The following is an 18452-nucleotide window of genomic DNA, read 5'->3' on the forward strand; positions in this document are numbered from 1 at the left end:
ATTTAAGAGAAAAATCAAGAAAACCTACATTAATTTTTTTTTTTACAAATTGTGTCGATTCTACATTAGCCGGAGGAACTTCGTTCGTACCTGGTGTCCCACGACACCACACTTATAATTATTTCTTGTATTGATGGTATGTATATCTTTATTTTTAATGTATTCATTATTTCTATAATAAACTATACTTAAATTATAATATATGAATTGGAAAGCTATTGTTAGAATTCCTTTGTGTTTAATGTGATTTCTAAGGGATTCTCTAGAATTCAGATTATAGATGGCCCTATTCAACTTTTTTTTTCCAAAAGAAATATTGTTTTCATATCAGCTGCTTTCACCCATAGCAAAATTCCATATGACATAATGCAATGGAAATAACTTAAATAAATCAATCTTGCTATGATAGTATCAGTAAGATTAGTAATTCTTCTGATAGCAAAAGTAGCAGAATTGAGTTAATTTGAGATGGCCTCAATATGAGGAGGCCAATTGTAATTTTTCACCTAATACTATTGCAAGAAACGAAGTAAAATGGACAAGTTTTAAAGGTTTCCCATTTAATACTTATTTACATCTGGTAGGGAGAATTCAATTATTCAATATATTTTGGTTTGCTCGTGTTACGTGAATAATTATTTACCTTAAATCATTTAGATATATTTTCCAAGGACAGGTTTATTCTATCAAAATTATGTGAATGTCAATTAATATTATCACATTCTTTCGAAGCTACATACAAATGGCAAATCATTAATTTAAACTTAGAAAATAAATAGGAAAGGTCCTAGGATTGAACCCTGAGACACGCCCGTCCACATAAATGTTCATTATTAATAAGTACTTTCTGGGTTCTATTAGCTAAGTAATAAGATCAATTGAGCTTACGGATAAGGGAAGAATGGTCGGCGAGATCAAATGCTTTCGAAAGATCACAGAATATTCCTACGGCGTTATCTGATTTCTCCCAAGCATTACGTCATATGTATCGAACCGACGCAATACCGGCATTAGATGTTTAGAATGGAAGATGTTATTGCCAGAGAAATGGTTTGTTAAACCTTGATTTAATATTATATCTCAAAAAAAATTATTATCTAAATTACACGAAACCCCCATACCGTGGACGAAACATTATAGATATCTAGGAGTCACGTAACATCAATATTCTTTTAACTTTAGGCAACATATTGAAACGGTATGCAATAAATTTGTTTATCTAAAATCTTCTGAATATAAAATCTTTCAACTTAATCCTAACCATGGAGTGCAATTGATTAATCAATCAATCAAATTTGTTATTTGCGTATAAACATGGTATGTTACGATGGTATAATCTTACAGTTTCACATGTTGCGCCAGGCTTAACTAGGCATGCAAATTAATTTAATACAGTATAAGGTAAATAACACGTAACAAGATTAGATGATATATGTCTACATGTCAGAAACAATAAATATTAATTATCATAATACTTAAAATAATACAGAATTACAGACTCACTAATAAAATAATAACAGACTAACATAATAATAATAAATAATGTCTAATTAATAATTAACAAAAGTTTCACATTTTATGTTATGACATTACTCGCGTTCAGAAATTCATTAATCGTATAAAATGTTTAACCAGTGTTTAAGTTTTTTCTTAAAAAGTCTTTTATTTAATAATTTTATATTAATGGGCAGTTTATTGTATATTCTCACACTCATAGCAAGACAACTATTGTCATACTGCAAGGTCAGTGGGATTTCGTCGAAAATTGTCGATTTGGATCCCGGCGGTTTCTTTGAGGGTTAGTGTCACAAACATTCAAATCACTATTGAATAAAATTTAGAGGTGTTCGCAACGGCTATATATTGAAATCGCGTTATAACGTTACGCTGTTTTTAAAACGCCTATTATTTTTTACGCTATAATATATTAGTACCTACACTTCGTTATGACATATGACACGTTTGATTATCGTTACTATTCGAGAATGTTGATGGATCGTGCGCTGTTATTAGTTATTCTATACATTATTGTTGCGTGAGCTTTTAAAAGTGCTTACTAATAATGTACCTAACTACTTATTAAAAAAATTGAATTTCCTTCGTACTTTTTATACAGGCTTAGTACTGTCTGACTGAAATTATGATTTATGATAAAATATAAATATCTATTATTTATTGATTTTATTTATGCAAATTAAATTTAATCTTCCAGTTTGTTATTCTAATTCTCAGTAAATTGTCAGACGTACTCCAAAGTGCATTGATTTTATGTACAATACTTATTTGCAGTTATTTATACAGAAAATACTCAACCTATATCTATTTACACTATACTGATAAAAATCTGAATTTAGGTACACTTTTTAAACAATTCTATAAAACAAACAATCAATTCAAAATCATTCACAAACGCACGATAGTCAATAATCAATGTTCAATACTAATTAAAATACGTCATACGAAGTCAAGTGCGCCGCAAGCGCGTTATATCCGATCCGACTTAATATTTATTCAAACAAACAAAATAATCTAACGTTGGATAGCAGCGTTAGCAACTTGAAGTGGACTGACTATCGTACCAGGGGAGTAAAAATTATAGTAGATGGATCGAAATTATCGTATTTTTTAGGATAATGTCTATTATAGATAAATAAATCATATAAATTGTAATATTGATATGCATGCAAGTACTTCTTTCTTCACTTAATTTGAATAATTCCGTTTGTCAGAGCGAATACAGACATATAATCATAATAATATAACGAAATAACTGCCAACTTTTCTACACAAAATATACGATACATATGAAGTGTGAACATAATCGAGATATCGAAATATCAAACTTATATTCTCTTGTTCGCATTGGTAGATGCTATACTAACCAATAAGAAAGCGTGTACAGCAGGCGCTGGATAAAGTTACAGTATCGGCAGTGGTGAAACTTAGTAGAGCGGATCGTAAGGACCAATAGGAATAGAGAACTTGTATTTCCCGGTATTTTCCCAAGATTTTATTGGACAAAATAAAATCATGCTACTGCGATTTAGACTATCAACGCATGAGTGAAATAATATAAATTCTCAAATTTTGCATCATGATAGAAATTATCGTACAATCTGCGTACGATAATAATATGCTATCGTACATCGTACGTAGGCACAAAATTATCGTATGTGTACGATAATTATCGTACGGTTCCGAACGCTGTTGGATAGCCAAACAAAATATATTCTTTTGCCTAATATATTTCCAATTACAACTGGACTTTTATTTGAATATAGTTCTTATGCAGTCTGCTTAAAGCATAATTTGGCAGGTGACAAAAATAGCGTATCGCATCAATTATAAACGACTTTCATTTGAATTTAGTTCTTATGCAGTGATCTTAGAGCATACTTTGGCAGGTGATAAATATAGCGCATCGCATGAATTATAAACGACTTTATTTGAATTTAGTTCCTATGCAGTCCTCTTAGAGCATAATTTGGCAGGTGACAAAAATCGCGTATCACATAAATATTAAATAACGCTTGCCAGTTTTAGTAAATAATAGGTGATATGATTATAAATGTATATTAGATTAATTTATTAGCTATCTAATATAACGAACACCTTAGATTGAATTTCACAAATACACACAGTTCATAGATATAAAGACAAGCAAGTGGTAATAGTCCAAGTTTTCCAAACAGAGGTCTGCAAGACTCATCAGGTCGCACGTTGCAAATTGCTCTCACACATTTTTTTGCGATATAAAAACCCTAGAAATATTTGTACAATTACCCCACAAGAACAGTCCGTAACGCAAAACAGACTCAATGTAAGAGTGATAAGCTAATAATGTTGTTGCCTGTGTGATGAACTAGATTTTCCATCAATTACACAATATTATGTAATCTTTTAGACTACCTACCTATTCATTGGTGTTTTTATCCTTCAACCATTTAGTTACTTAGGATTTTCTCTTAATCTAAAGTTGCCCTCTCTACTGACCTTTGGCTTTGAGATCTGTGATAATAATCACTTGGCTCGATGTAGCTTGTAATATTCATCATGCCCTCTTTTGGCATATACTTATTAAATATTTTTACTAAGTGGTATGCTATTACACAAATTAATATAAATATCACTGATAAAATAACCAGTATTAAAACAACAAATAAAATAAATATATTATTTAATTAAGTAGATCTAACATTATAATCAGACTCATTCTTGCAGACTAAAATACATTAGATAATAAGTCTTTTTTTATCTCATAAACTTTGAAAACATTGATACAATAACTTAAAAAAAATTACAGCCTAGGTACTTATACATAATGTTGAACGGAAAATGAGCCTTATTTATATCTATCATAATTTTAAGTACATTAAAAAAATAAACATGTCATTTCAGTAGGTTTTACAACATACAACAAGTAAATATCTAATAAAAAAATAGGTACATACATTTAACAATTTATAAGTAGGTAGGTACTTAAATTTATTTCGAAGTTGTTTCAAGACAGCAAGTAGGATATTATGTGCAATAAATAAAAATAGTGGGCTAACTCCCTTTGTTCTTCCGCTAAGACCAGAAGGGGCGAAATTCGCGTGTTAGCGAGGTACTGGGCGCAAATACATCGTATGCACAAGCATCGAGCGAGTCTGGATACTAGAGACCCGATGCGTCCAACTTACTCGCCAAGTTTAAAGCGAGAACAAGTAACAAATGAAATGGAGCGCAAAAATCTTGACACGGAATTGTGAACAAATATATGACAATTTTTCCCTAACGCGCCAAAAGAAGCATAAATTCAAAAGATCACCAAGATTTAACGGACAAACGAATGAAGTTATAGAAAATTTGTTTTCTTAACCTTGGATACAATTAAATATATTCTATTTGCTTTCCGTTTGTATCTTCTAGCCAAAGTAAGCTGACCATAATGCAACCTCGCTTGGTTCAACTTCTTGTTGTCTACTGAGTACTGATTGAATTACTCCCAAAATGCCCACTCCTTCTGGACGCAACGGTCGAGCGTATTACGCGCTAGAGTATCGCGATAAATTCGGCCTTTCTGGACACGCTATAAATATTTACAACAGTATACAGAAAGTCTAGTCACTTAATTTTGCGACGGTTCTAACAAAAAAAAAATCTATATGATGTTTCCGCACAGCCATTTACAGCACATAAGAAAAAAAAGGTACTAATGTACAAAAAAAACTATGACATAGTAAAGTCCCGGAAGACATGCACAGATCACACCTAACATATAATCAGAACATAATAGTAACAGTTTAATTTTACAATAAAGGCCAAAAATATTTGCTTATAGTTGGTAAAAGCAGCCCCATTAAAACAGTTGACATTAGATTAACACTATTGTTATCCAAAATATTTCTTCCACTTATATGTTTCACAGCTAAGCTTGAATGGGATACTATCTTCCCCTCATTATCAATACCTGAAATTTCAAAGCAAACTGTAATTGGAGGATGTTCAGGTAAATGTAGCTGACATTTAAAATTGTATCATAAAAAAATTTCTACAAATGATCATTTACCAAGCCATTTACTAAGCTGCAGATGTAGATCAGATAATTATCTGTATCTCAATTACCACAAAGTAAAATATTATTACATAATGAAGGTGATAAAATACAGTGAGATTTTTTTAAGTATAATAAATCATTGGATTATATATCCCCTTGTAAATTGTTTTGAGGCATGGTATAATACACTATAATTTATTTTCTTCTTACATCTTAACTTGTGTATATATATTAACATATATATTTTTATATCATTTTGGTTAGAGTCTTTAAGGCAAGTCCTGGGTAAGTATGCATTTTTGATTTTAGGTGGGTAAAATTAATGTTCATAGTAAAATACATGGTGAATACAATATAAACATAGAATGACTTCACGAGAAAGAAGAATGGCATTAAAATTTAGTGTCTAGTAACAGTCCTGTGATTTTTTTGGTGCTACAGAGAATGTAGATGCCAGTAAACACTTAACATGAGGTGACCCGTACTTGTTTGTTTCCCCTTCCCTTAAAAGAAAATCTATACCTTTAACATTCAGTTACAATTCCATATGGGGTAATCCATTAAAAGAATCCAATAACATATTAATATATAAATTATACTGACCACTGTATTGTAATGTTGCTCCCATAATTGAGTCAATAAGACTTCCTAATCCTCCACCCAGAGCACCATAGAGTATAATTGGCCACTGGGGAGGTGCATATGAAAGCAATGTTTTGTCGGCAAAGTATAAAATGGTAAGATAATGTGATAATCCAATAACAAGACCTCCAACTGTACTCAGAGCTGTCCCAATGACACTCATTCCTCCATTTGTTCCCTTTGGAACTCTTTTAAAAGAAGTAATCAGAAATGGATCAGATTTTGATAGAACTGTCCCTAATTCAGATGCCCATGTGTCTCCATTGCAACATGCAATGACACCTAAAAAGAAATATAAACAATCTTTCATTATTATAGAAAATATTTTCTGTTCAGTCTGAATAAGTTCACAGTCCTGGTTCAATGTGTCAGTTAAAGCAAGTTTTTTTGCTGACTGCAAAATCATGGAGAGTAGGGGGAAAACTGTGGAATGAGGTTACTTGTGAGATGTTCCCAGGATGATGTGACATGCCCATGTCAAGTGCCCCTTCAAAAAATGTGTAAATTTTTCTAAAAAGGCAGCAAAACTCCTGTAATTCCTCCATGTTGCAAGAGATTGTGGGTGGTATCTCCATCACTTAACATCACATATTCCATACACTGGTTTTGTCCTCCTCTTCCAAAAAAAAATCTATGACATTCAGAGACATTTAGACTGGCTACAACATCTTGAGGTGCAGTGGATATCATTTTCCAATATTGCAAGCTAAAGCTTGAACACTCCACATATTGTCAATATATGACAGAAATGTGACTAACAACTAACAAACTATCAATAATTTACATCACCCATGGGGGTAAAATGAACACTTTTTGCTCAGCTCGAGGTATGCACTCACAATATTATATATATATTATAACTTAAAGACAAATATAAAAAATCACACATAGTTTTATATCATACCTAGAACTCCCATACTTAGCCAAGATGCTCTATAATTTCTATTAAAATCGATTGGCATTTCTGAAGAACCAACATCAATGAGATACAATATAGCTAAATGAGTAGCCATTCCCCCATTACAAAGAACTTGAATCCAATTTCTTCTACCACCTAAAGATATTAAACATTCATTAGTATTATGCACACACACACACTTTGTTTTTATATAATCATCATCAGTGTAATATGAAATAAGACATTGAAAGTACATACCAATTACAAAGTCTTCTTCTAACTTTCTTTTTAAGTGTGGTCTGAAATGTGAAGCCTTAGACGAAGTTATAAAGAATGTGAATAGATTTATCAGAAAGCAGTAATTTGCTAGGATAAGTATAAATGCAACTATGAATCCAAAAATTGCACCACTAAGACTAAGAGTGTTTCGCCTAAATCCATATATAGCTATTGGAATTGGAATTATACAAGCAGCCAACCATCTTGAGGGAGGTATATGAGAAGGTTCTGCAAAAAGTAAACAGTTTTAGAATATACATGTTAACAATTACAATTAACAAAAGGATAGAAAATAATAACATACCATCAAAACCATCATTTGTCAATTTTGAATACAATATATTAATAATCCAAAACGACATTGATATCGGGATTGCTAGAGCAATCAAAAGTACAGCTGATATTACATGTCTATTTTGGACTGTTCTTTGCTCTCTATTAAGAGCTGCTCTATTTGCAGCAAGCATTCTACTGAGATTAATTAAACTTTAGAATTACAACCAAGTCAGTTTGAGAGATTTTATCATTAATTACTCAAAAATAAACATTATCTCGAGACAAGACAGGTTATCACAGAAACACAATTAAAATTACTATATTAATTAGATGATACTTAAAAACACTTTTGGAAAAACTTAAGTTTTAGCGGCAAATGACTGCAAGTGTTAGTTATTTTAATTAGAATGAAACTAAACTTTAACAATTTTTTATTCGAGTTGTTACTAATAAAATATTAAAATATTTAATTTATAAAATATTAAAAAAATATAAGAAAAAACAGAACAACAAAGAGCATATATGACCACTATTCCGACCACAGATTACCTTTGTATATACTAGTAATAGAGACTTAGCTCTCTAGTGTATGAACTTGATACCTATGAACTTAGCTCAACTTTTATAATGGGAAAGGCAGAGTATCGTCATCTGTTAGCGTGTTTTGAATTTTTTTTTTCTATATTAGCTATGGTTAATATACTAATAAAACAACAAAATTATTTTCAAGTCATATAATTTTCCAATTATAACATTAATAATTGTAATAATATTTTTCGCATTCACTTTAAGTGTATCCTCATAATTAGTAACTATTAACGAAAGTGGACGAAGTGAAACAAGTATGTAAGGATCGTAGCAAGTGGAAAGAAGTGGTCTCTCCCTACCCCTACGGGAAAGAAGCGTGATTATAAGTTTTTGTTTTTTATGAAAATAAGGGACGAGACGAGCAGGACGTTCAGCTGATGGTAATTGATACGCCCTGCCATTACAATGCAGTGCCGCTCAGGATTCTTGAAAATCAATACAACTGCGCTCGTCACCTTAACACATAAGATGTTAAGTCTCATTTGCCCAGTAACTTCACTAGCTACGGCGCCCTTCAGACCGAAACACAGTAATCCTTACACATTACTGCTTCACGGCAGAAATAGGCGCCGTTGTGGTACCCATAATCTAGCCGGTATCGTGTGCAAAGGAGCCTCCCACTGGTGTATATGTATGTATAATTATTAGACTCCTTGCTATTTCACACACAATAACAAATCACATTGTCACACGCAATAACAAAAATAATCACAGTGTAACGATTATATTATGTATTAGGTACAAAATAGTCATTTTTTTAAATATTTTTAGTCTTATTTGCGGACTCTCGTGCCAATGGAACGCTGCTAGGCTATTTCGGCATGGCTCATTAATAATACAATCAAGTTTCTTGCTACCCTAGAATTATTACTGCACTCATTGAACTTTCTAGGAATCCTATGAAGCTCTAACGAGATTTGATGGATTGACGCTTATTCTCTGGGAACGGCGAAGGACCCTTAATATGGAACGCAATATTGGTCGTGTAGTATCAGGGAGATATCGTCAAGACTGAAAAGACACAGTAAAAATGCTGAAACTGGTAAGCGGCGCAAACATGACACCTTCCGAAATTTAAATATTATTTGTTCCATTTGCCATGGATCTAGAGATACTGGGGCCATAGAGTATTAGTGCTAATAATTAGGCTAGGTATAACTGATGTAATTTTTTAATAAATCATAAAAAGTGTTCGTATTGTTTTTGTTACTCCCTTTTACGTGGTATTTACATCCTCTTTGGGTTAGATCTCCATTTTTATAAGGTTTTCATTCGGTCGAGAATTATATAATCTGTCAAGCTGTCTTTTAAATTTGAAATTGTCAGCATCTCTACTATTCCGTCTCCGTGACAATTGACTCTAAAAATCTGAAATAAAAACAATCTTTCAATAATGTATTTGCTTTGTTGTTGATTATTGCCTATTACGAAGCATTGTAATTTGTAATGTAAATGTAATTTGTAGTAAAGATATAGTTAACCGATAATTCGTTATTTTTTTTAATTTCGTGAAATGTAATAATGTGCAAAATTTTGTTTTTTTCATTCAGAGTTAATTGTTTTTTCTCATGTGGAACAGATTTTGTATAAAAACTACACACGAAATTGCTTTGAACAAGAAATCATGAAGCCAGTAATTGATTTTGATGAGTGTTTACGAGATTCTCCCAAGTTCAGGTGATTAATTAAAACAGTTATGTCCTTTTAAATGGAGTGGAGAAAGTACAAATTGATTGTTTGTATTTTAAATCGTAACTTTTTTAAAGAATTCAGTTATTTTTTCAGGGAACAGCTGGAAACTGAGGAAGCTAAGATTGATGCTTTAGAACAAAAGCTTGATAAAATTCTAAAGACATGTTCTATTATGATAGAATCTGGTAAAATATATTTAAACCACAGGAGGTATACAGTCATAATTCTTACATAATTGTTCAAGAATTTTATAATATATTTTTATTTCATGAATTCATTTATGTTTATTTTGTTGTATTTTAGTACTTTTACAAATGCACTGTGGGATCTTAGTAGTAATTTTTCTGATGATCCAACAATAATGTCGATGATGAATAGAATGATACATGCCCTGCAAGAGATGACCAAGTTCCATTCCATATTGCTGGATCAAGCTTCTAGAACAATATTAAAGAATCTTACTGCATTCAATAAAGTGTAAGTTTACTTATTTATAATACAATTAAATTTTGTATGCTTTAAAGTTAATTTTGTTATTTCTCATCTCTGATAATTAGTTCAAAATGGGATTATAGTATTTCAAGAAAAATTACTTTGACACATTTTTTCACCAATTCCTATAAACTTCATTAATTACTAGATAGTTCTGTTAGTTTTGTTAATTTTTATTAGCTATTTCGAAAGTCTATTGTCAGAGTCATACCAAATCAGACTTTGTTTATGACTTTATTACTAGAATCTTAGAAACTTGGAATCTAAAAGTGTGAAGGTGTGCAACATTGAATACAATCTAATTATACATAAGATACATAAAAGCTTCATGGGTAAATGTATACACTTTTATAATAAAGTCCCAGCCACTGTTCAGGAATCATCTATAAATAAATTTAAATGCTTTGTTAAAAAATGGCTCTGTCGTAAATCCTACTACTCCACAGCTGAATATCTAAGTGATTCGACTACTTTGGACTAGATTATGATTGTTTTATAGCAATAGAAATGACTGTACAATATTCTATATATTTATTGAAAAGAGCACAACAAAAGAATCCTGTGAGAGTTTCTTGCGCCGCTTCTTCTCTCAGAGCTATATTTGTTTCCGAAAGAATTCTAAAGGAATCAATTTTGAGAAAATAAATGGCTTTTTATGCCTTTTATATGCAATTTTAGAAAAGTCTATATGTTTTTTTACTAAGATTATGTCATCACATATTTTAAAAGGCGTTGGGTATTGTTTGTGTTGTGGTAAATCATTCACAAAAATCACTATAAACACTAAACACAAGCTCTCTATGCTGTTACAGCAGTGGATTTTGCAAAGCGAAATTATTCTCACATGAATATCCCCAATAATAATCATTTTAAGTAGAAGCAGTAAGTCTTAATGTTTTTTTAAAGATTTGTAGGAGTTTACTGCTTTTTATATCATTCTCAGAAACGGTTATTAAGCAGGGGTGTAAATGACTTATAGATAGTTTGGTAAAATAATATCACAGTTAACTTAACTAGTTTATTTGAAGACCCTTATAATACAACAACAGAAATTCTATTAATAGGAATATACAAACAGTGTTAATGTATTGTGAGTCAACTATTAATGAAAGACAGATGTTATTTATATTTAGATTTTATTGGGTGTAAAAGTTTTTTATTGGTTTATTGACATCTTATTTATGAGCCAATGATGTGTTGTAATAATATTAATGTATTAATTTGTTATGTTGAAATTTAAAAGGTACGGTTTATTTAAAATACATACATTTATTATCATGACCACCAATTCAGAAAGCATTAGAATTGGCAACATATTTACTTATTACTCATTTAAATATTAATAATTTTATATATTTAACATATTTTGTTTATTTTATGGAAGAAAAGGACAAACGGTCACCTGATGTTAAGTGATTACCACATTTTCTTGCAACACCAGACAAATCAGAGGAGCCAGCCTTTTAAAAAAAAAGTGTACTACTCTTTCTGAAGATACCCATGTTATATCGTTCTGGAAACAACACAAGCAGACTCATTCCACCAATTTATGATGTATTGTGTGAAGGTGGATTCTGGCTGCAGGACTCAGGTCAAACTGTTCCTTGAACATTCCCTGTGATTATTGTGGTAAAAGACACACAAACCGACATCTCTACGCAACACCAAGTGATTTAGCCGTTCACTGGGTCTGCAACATTTCGAGCAGCTCTGTGTTGCACGCGGTCAAATGGTTCGAACTGATACAGCAATACTCCATATGTGGTGTGGTGTATGTGCACTTTGAAGAGCACTAGAATGTGGGCCGGCTTGAAGTATTGCTGTGCTCTTTTTGGTATGCAAACGATGTAAAATTATTATGGGACAGCGTAATCGGTGTATATACATAAAAAAAATACCGATCGAATTGAGAACCTCCTCCTTTTTGAAGTCAGTTAAAAAAAGATTCTTACTTGAACCATAATATAAGATGATGCATTTTTTTTTTTTTAAACGCTATATACACGGTAACTCAAAAATGGTTATCTTTTGCATAATGATATGTATGGCAGGAGGTTAAAATTATTGCAAATAGTCACCCCTATGACATCCTAACAGGAAAACGTCAAATTACCAATAATCCTGTATTTTCAAATGGGTGTTTTTACATTCAAGTGATTCGTAATCCTATTGATAATCAAAATATATGAATCTGAAATAATCTGTTACATACAACTTTTAATTCTTACAAGTTCCCAACAATTAAACAAACAGAGAAATTATATTATCATTTCATGTAAAGTTTGAAAGATAGCAGTTAGCTACCGGAATGAGTCATCATTTTTCCGATAATTATGTTTGTACACACTTTATCATGTTTAATTTGTTACAGAGATATTAGAGGAGTGAAGGAGAGTAAACATCATTTCGAAAAAATATCAAATGATCTGGATATAGCTTTAATTAGGAATTCTCAGGTAATAATATTAAAAATAATTTATTTCCGATGCTTGATATTGTTAGAGACAAATATGTGCCATCAATTTATAAAATACTACTTACCAGTGGGAGGTTCCTTTGCACAGGATGCCGGCTAGATTATGGATACCACAGCGGCGCTTATTTCTGCTGCGAAGCAGTAATGTGTAAACATTTCTATGTTTCGGTCTGGAGGGAACGGTAACTAGTGAAATTACTGGGCGAATTAACATCTCATGTCTCAAGGTGACGAGCGGAATTGTAATTTTATGTTTTTCAAGAATCCTAAGTGCCACTGCATTGTTATCAGCTGAATGTGCTGCTCGTATCGTCCCATATTATCATAAAAAAAACTGGCAGTACCGAGAGAGCATAACATGTATAACAATGCATTTAGAGGCCAACTGAAAGGGACACTAAAGGGTTAACAGCAAGCTATTACTGAAAAGAAGAAAATAATTTTGTAATGTGTATTCTTTGTTATAATTTAAATGCAACTCGGTCAATTACTAGATTTATTGATATGTAAATATTGTGCTTTTATGTGTATGAAAATTTTCAAATAAATCAGATGATAGTAAAGGGGCAATAATTACGTTTAAGGATTGGTTTAAGGATTCTCTTCCAAATGTATGACCTATATTTCATATATATGATGCAGCACTTTACCAACTAATTTGTTTTGTATACGAGTATTACAGCCATTGTAATACTCTATTGATTGAAAAGAGTGACCGTTGAGGTTTTTGTATGTTATTCTTACAAACTCTTTTTTTCCGAACGTCCGCGTCGGGTAGATTCAATAATTTAAAAGAAATATTTATAGTGACGATTCAAAAGCGCTTAAGTTCAACCTATTTGAATAAAGTTTATTTGACTTTGACTTTATCTATATAACAGAATCTTTAAACGTAATGCTTTGTAGATATCTACCTTATATAAATATATACTACCTTATGAGGAAGCTCATTATTGCTCAGCGGGCAGTGGAGAGGGCTATAGTCTCTAGGCTCGTAGTTTACCTACGAGATGGAATCAGAAATGAGGAGTTCCGTAGGAGAAACAAAGTCACTGACAGAGCCCAAATGATTGCGAAACTGAAGTGGCAGTGGGCAGGGCACATAGCTCGACGGACAGCCGTTTGGGCAGTAAGGTCCTCGAAAGGCGACCTCGTACCGGAAGGCGTTACTACGCCTTGGTAGGTGGGTAGGCGTAGGAATATGTTGGATGAGGGCAGCGCAGGACCGATCGTCATGGTGATCTTTGGGGGAGGTCTTTGTCCAGCAGTGGACGTCTTCCGGCTGAAATGATGATGAAAAATATGTATTTCGCGGTTATAAAGTACATAAACATTTCAGGTGTCTCGCCACAAGTCACTGGATGTTGAGGAGGTGATGAATCTCTTGTTGGCAACCCGGTCATGCTTCCGGCACACGGCCCTCGATCACGTGCAGAAGATCACCATGCTTCAAGCAAGGAAGCGACACGAAATATTGGCGACCGTACGTATTGTAACTAAAAGACTAACGACTTAAAAAAAAGCGGTAGTCCATTGAAAAGTTACATTTGGGGTTGCATTTTTTAGAGGACGCAATTTTATTTCTTTGATGTGTAGAGGGGGTCAGTGTAAAGTTAAAACCAAGTTTGTGGGGTCGCCACCCTTGTCCCACGGCCGCCATCTTGAAAATAGGGGTTGAAATGGTTTTTACGATATATCTCTTAAACTACTTATTTGATAAAAAAAAATTGGTGACATTTTTTGTTGCAATATAAATTCTCTACAACTTTGGTCTGGTAACCTTTGTCGTAGAACCATAAATAAAAAATGTATAAGCGAAAATCTTCAGAAATTCGAGAAAAAAATTTATATTTTTCGATATATCTTTTTTTTATCATTTTACGAAAGAATATTATATGACCATTTTTGTAGATCGTTTTTTGAGGAACAACTTTTATTCGCATCATTTTTTCATTAAGTCAATAGCTAAGGTTTTACAACGCTCCGAAGTAAGTACTATTTTTCAGTACTCGTAACTATACCTATATTATACGTGTGTACTAATAATATGTCATCAGTTATTGTTTTTTATTTTGTTATTATAACTTTTTTAATTACAAATTTTGCAATATTATACTTCCCAATAAACTTATCAACGGTAACTCACCCTATCCGTGCACGCTGTCTGTCAATAGGACGACGTATAGCTTACCAGCGGTATAAAGTTTGTATGGAAATTGCAATTCACGCGTCCCAATATAAGGAGATAAGAATGACTTATCGTGTATATTGGGACAGCTTCAGATTATTGACAGCTAATTACTGACAGTAGAAGGTAGCCATGTATCTCTATCTGTAGATAGTATATTGGGAACGGCCGTTAGTCGTATCGGTTCGGGAAATTAGCATTCCGTAGTTAATTCCACAAAGTGTCTGTGTGAGGCAAGAAAGTTCTTGCAAAACGCGCGTTTGTAGAATGCTATTTTGACGTATAATGTCTAGTGGTGGAATTTGGCTGCTGGTATCAAGCCGAACAGCTCCTCCGATTTAGTACAATATACCCGATAAGTCATTCTTATCGCCAGTTCACTGTTGCAATTTCCATACAAACTTCTATCTCTGGTGAGCCTCCCATTGGCAGACAGCGTGTACGGATAAGATGAGTTACCGTTGATAAGTTTATTGGGAGAGAACAGTCCACGATTGTTAGTATTTTTTATCTCAAGGAGGCCACAACCGGAGATAGACTGAATATTGGGAATGGCCGTTAATCGTCGATGATTGTGGCGCGGGTGTTTAATAATTTTCGTGGCAAAATCTATTCTAGTCTCATTGGGCTGTATACCTAGAATGTAAATGTTAGTGTCGCGCTTATGCCGATAAACTTTGTACATTACAATAATATTACCTTTGATCAAGTAAGTGATTTGGCTATAGTTATTTATTCAACTGTTGTGTAATAAGGGGTCTTAAAACACGAATGTGGGTTTATCAAACGAGGCGAAGCCGAGTGTGATAATAGTATCACATGAGTGTTTAAATACCTAATTATCAACAGTTGCATACAAGACTTTATCTACACCCAGAATATGAATCCTCTAAAAGATTCTGAAACTGTGAGCTTACTGCTAACATTAAAACAGCCAGTCCTAGTAGTAACCACCCATTACTGATTATATACAAATAAACTAAGTATTAATGAAAGAATTATTTATTTTAGTAGTAATTTACATTTTGTATAGTGCACTAATTTAAACTCACTTGAATATTATGTTCTTTTGCTGCGTTTAAATTGAATCGCTCACTTTTTGTAAACAAAACAATAAAAATATTGAAGAAAAATGGCGGGCATTCGAATAACCTACTTTTTTTACGGCGCGCGACGTTCTGGTAGTGTGGAACGCGCGTAAACGAAAATGTTATTTTTTTGATATTCATACAGATACCACGCATTTGGCTATCTGTTAAAACTCTTTGAGCATGAAGGGATTGAAAAAAAAATAGGAGTGTTGTTATGAAATTCAGTACAACATTACAACACTCGTTTGGTTATTAGAACATTGGGTGTTTTAATGTTGGCAATAAGCCAACTGTTTCAGAATCTTTAATAGAGGATTTAAAGCATGGGTGTAGATAAAATATATAAACAGTATGTTACGTTAAAAATGTAACCCACAGTACACAAAAATGTCTCAAACAGACCTAATCGAATAATAAAGTTAAAGCCTTATTAATTTCATTACGGATGTTGTATTAACTAGTAAAGTTGTTGTATTATTATAATTAGTCTAAATATATATGAAATATGTTTTAATTTTCCGTAATGATGTTCATGACGTTATATGACCACAAACAATCTAAATAATAACAATTACGAGACGAAATGGAGTCCACGGAGTTGACGGATAAATATATTATATACACTAGTGACGTAACATCTATTCCTCGCTTTATTTCTGTTCTATTTCTTTTATATAATAAGAAGGGTCAAACGAACAAGAGGCCCACGGAATGGAATATGGTGAGGCAACCGCCCATGGACAACCGCAAGATCAGGGGTCAATAGAGACACAATAGAGAGGTGTTGCCCGCATTTAAATTGGCATATAAGATAAACCGTTTTTTTACTCTTAAATAACCCCCCCCCCCCTTCCACTCCCCGACCTCAGATCGCCCGTAATTTATTATACCTTTAATTTTTGTTACATTCTCTTCCTTTTCAATTGGATTTAGTCGTACTATTTTTTTTTTCAACTTTTATCATTTTCAAAGGCTTCAGCTCTGCTCTATTTAGCTAGGATAATATTCAAAATACTAAGGAGATAATTTCAAGCGCGGTCTAACTGCTTACTACATGCCAATCAAAATCGGTTACAGTAAAAGATTCGCTTTCCTTTTCTATCTTACTGTATCTCCATTAGAGATGTTCTCTCTTGCCACACATTGTGTTTATAAGCTAGTGTCCTATTTTATTACCAGAGAGTTGCCAACCGTCCCTTTCCCAGGACAAGTCCTAGTTTGTTTAGTGTCCTGTGATGTCCTGAATGGTATTATTTATTCAGAGAATACAGATTAATTTAGAAAGATACTTGTAAATGTGTTAATATTTAATTTATGTCCTCGCTTTTTACTGGCATTTATTTTGTTTTATATTTTAATAGCTACTTTTCAATTGGTATCACTTTATTCAAATATTTAAATAAAACACTTTAAAAGGATTAAAACACTTTAAAATGTGTAATTGTAACTGTGTTTTATTCCGAAAACGTCCCCCTGAAAACGAGATCTGGAGAATTCGTGAAACTTCGGGTTAACTAAAATAAAAAATATATAATAAAAATGTAACTTTTACGCATAAATCTAATATGAAAACACAGTTACAATTACACGCGTTTTAATCCTTTAAAAGTGTTTTATTTAAATGTGTAACACTCGCGTTAACCAAAGAAAATACTTTATTCAAATACTTTCATTAAATGATATTATAATCATTTTAATAACATATAAACTCTATTACTGCGTCCTCTTTTTAAACTAAATAATCTTGGTTTTTCTAATTTGAAATCCCAGTTATTTTGATTTAGCAACACTTATTTTTTCGTTATTTAAAAAACAAAACTTAATAAATCAAGTGAAATATTGCGTGTCGGTTCGAATTGGTGGGAACGGTTCGCGTCGTAATGTTCATTGTGCTACAATGTTGCGTGTTTCGTGTCTGACTGACAGGTCGTTAATGTGTTAATTACGCGTTTTTTTTGATCGTTTACTGATCTAGAATTCGACATGGCTACGATTCGGTTTGTTATCGTCGCCTCTTATGGCAACGCGTCCTGGTTTGAATCTAGTTATGAAAACTAGCTCATATAACATCACATTTTGACGAATCGTCGAGCGGTTGTCTGATATTCGAGAACTATTATACCTATATTATACCTATATATATTATAAATGTGAAAGTTTGTATGTCTGGATGTATGTTTGAACTTCTTTAACGCAAAATCTACTGAATAGATTTTGATGAAACTTTACAAGAATATAGCTTACACACCAGAATAATAAATAGGCTTTAAATAAATTTATAAAACTATAGT

General features: G+C 32.4%; 2 protein-coding genes across 2 annotated transcripts in view; one reads left to right on the forward strand and one right to left on the reverse strand.

Moving 5' to 3' along the window:
• Positions 1 to 4160: 4160 nt before the first annotated feature.
• LOC126966251 (transmembrane protein 19) lies at positions 4161 to 8089 on the reverse strand. The gene is made up of 5 exons (XM_050810226.1): positions 7663 to 8089; positions 7338 to 7586; positions 7086 to 7235; positions 6143 to 6463; positions 4161 to 5452 (listed from the first exon to the last, which is right to left on the reverse strand). Exons 1-5 carry the CDS (start codon positions 7823 to 7825, stop codon positions 5292 to 5294), a joined length of 1044 nt encoding a protein of 347 aa, XP_050666183.1. The 5' UTR covers positions 7826 to 8089; the 3' UTR covers positions 4161 to 5291.
• A 1494-nt stretch (positions 8090 to 9583) lies between these two features.
• The window catches only part of LOC126966223 (arf-GAP with coiled-coil, ANK repeat and PH domain-containing protein 2), a 41301-nt gene continuing 32432 nt past the window's right edge, over positions 9584 to 18452 (forward strand). Inside the window, exons 1-5 of the mRNA XM_050810171.1 lie at positions 9584 to 9899; positions 10008 to 10124; positions 10218 to 10391; positions 12778 to 12862; positions 14222 to 14365. Of these exons, the coding sequence (XP_050666128.1) occupies positions 9847 to 9899; positions 10008 to 10124; positions 10218 to 10391; positions 12778 to 12862; positions 14222 to 14365 (573 nt within the window). The 5' untranslated portion in view covers positions 9584 to 9846. The remainder of the gene's footprint in view (positions 9900 to 10007; positions 10125 to 10217; positions 10392 to 12777; positions 12863 to 14221; positions 14366 to 18452) is intronic.

Source organism: Leptidea sinapis, chromosome 9 (assembly GCF_905404315.1).
Source record: "Leptidea sinapis chromosome 9, ilLepSina1.1, whole genome shotgun sequence".
NCBI lineage: Eukaryota > Metazoa > Arthropoda > Insecta > Lepidoptera > Pieridae > Leptidea > Leptidea sinapis.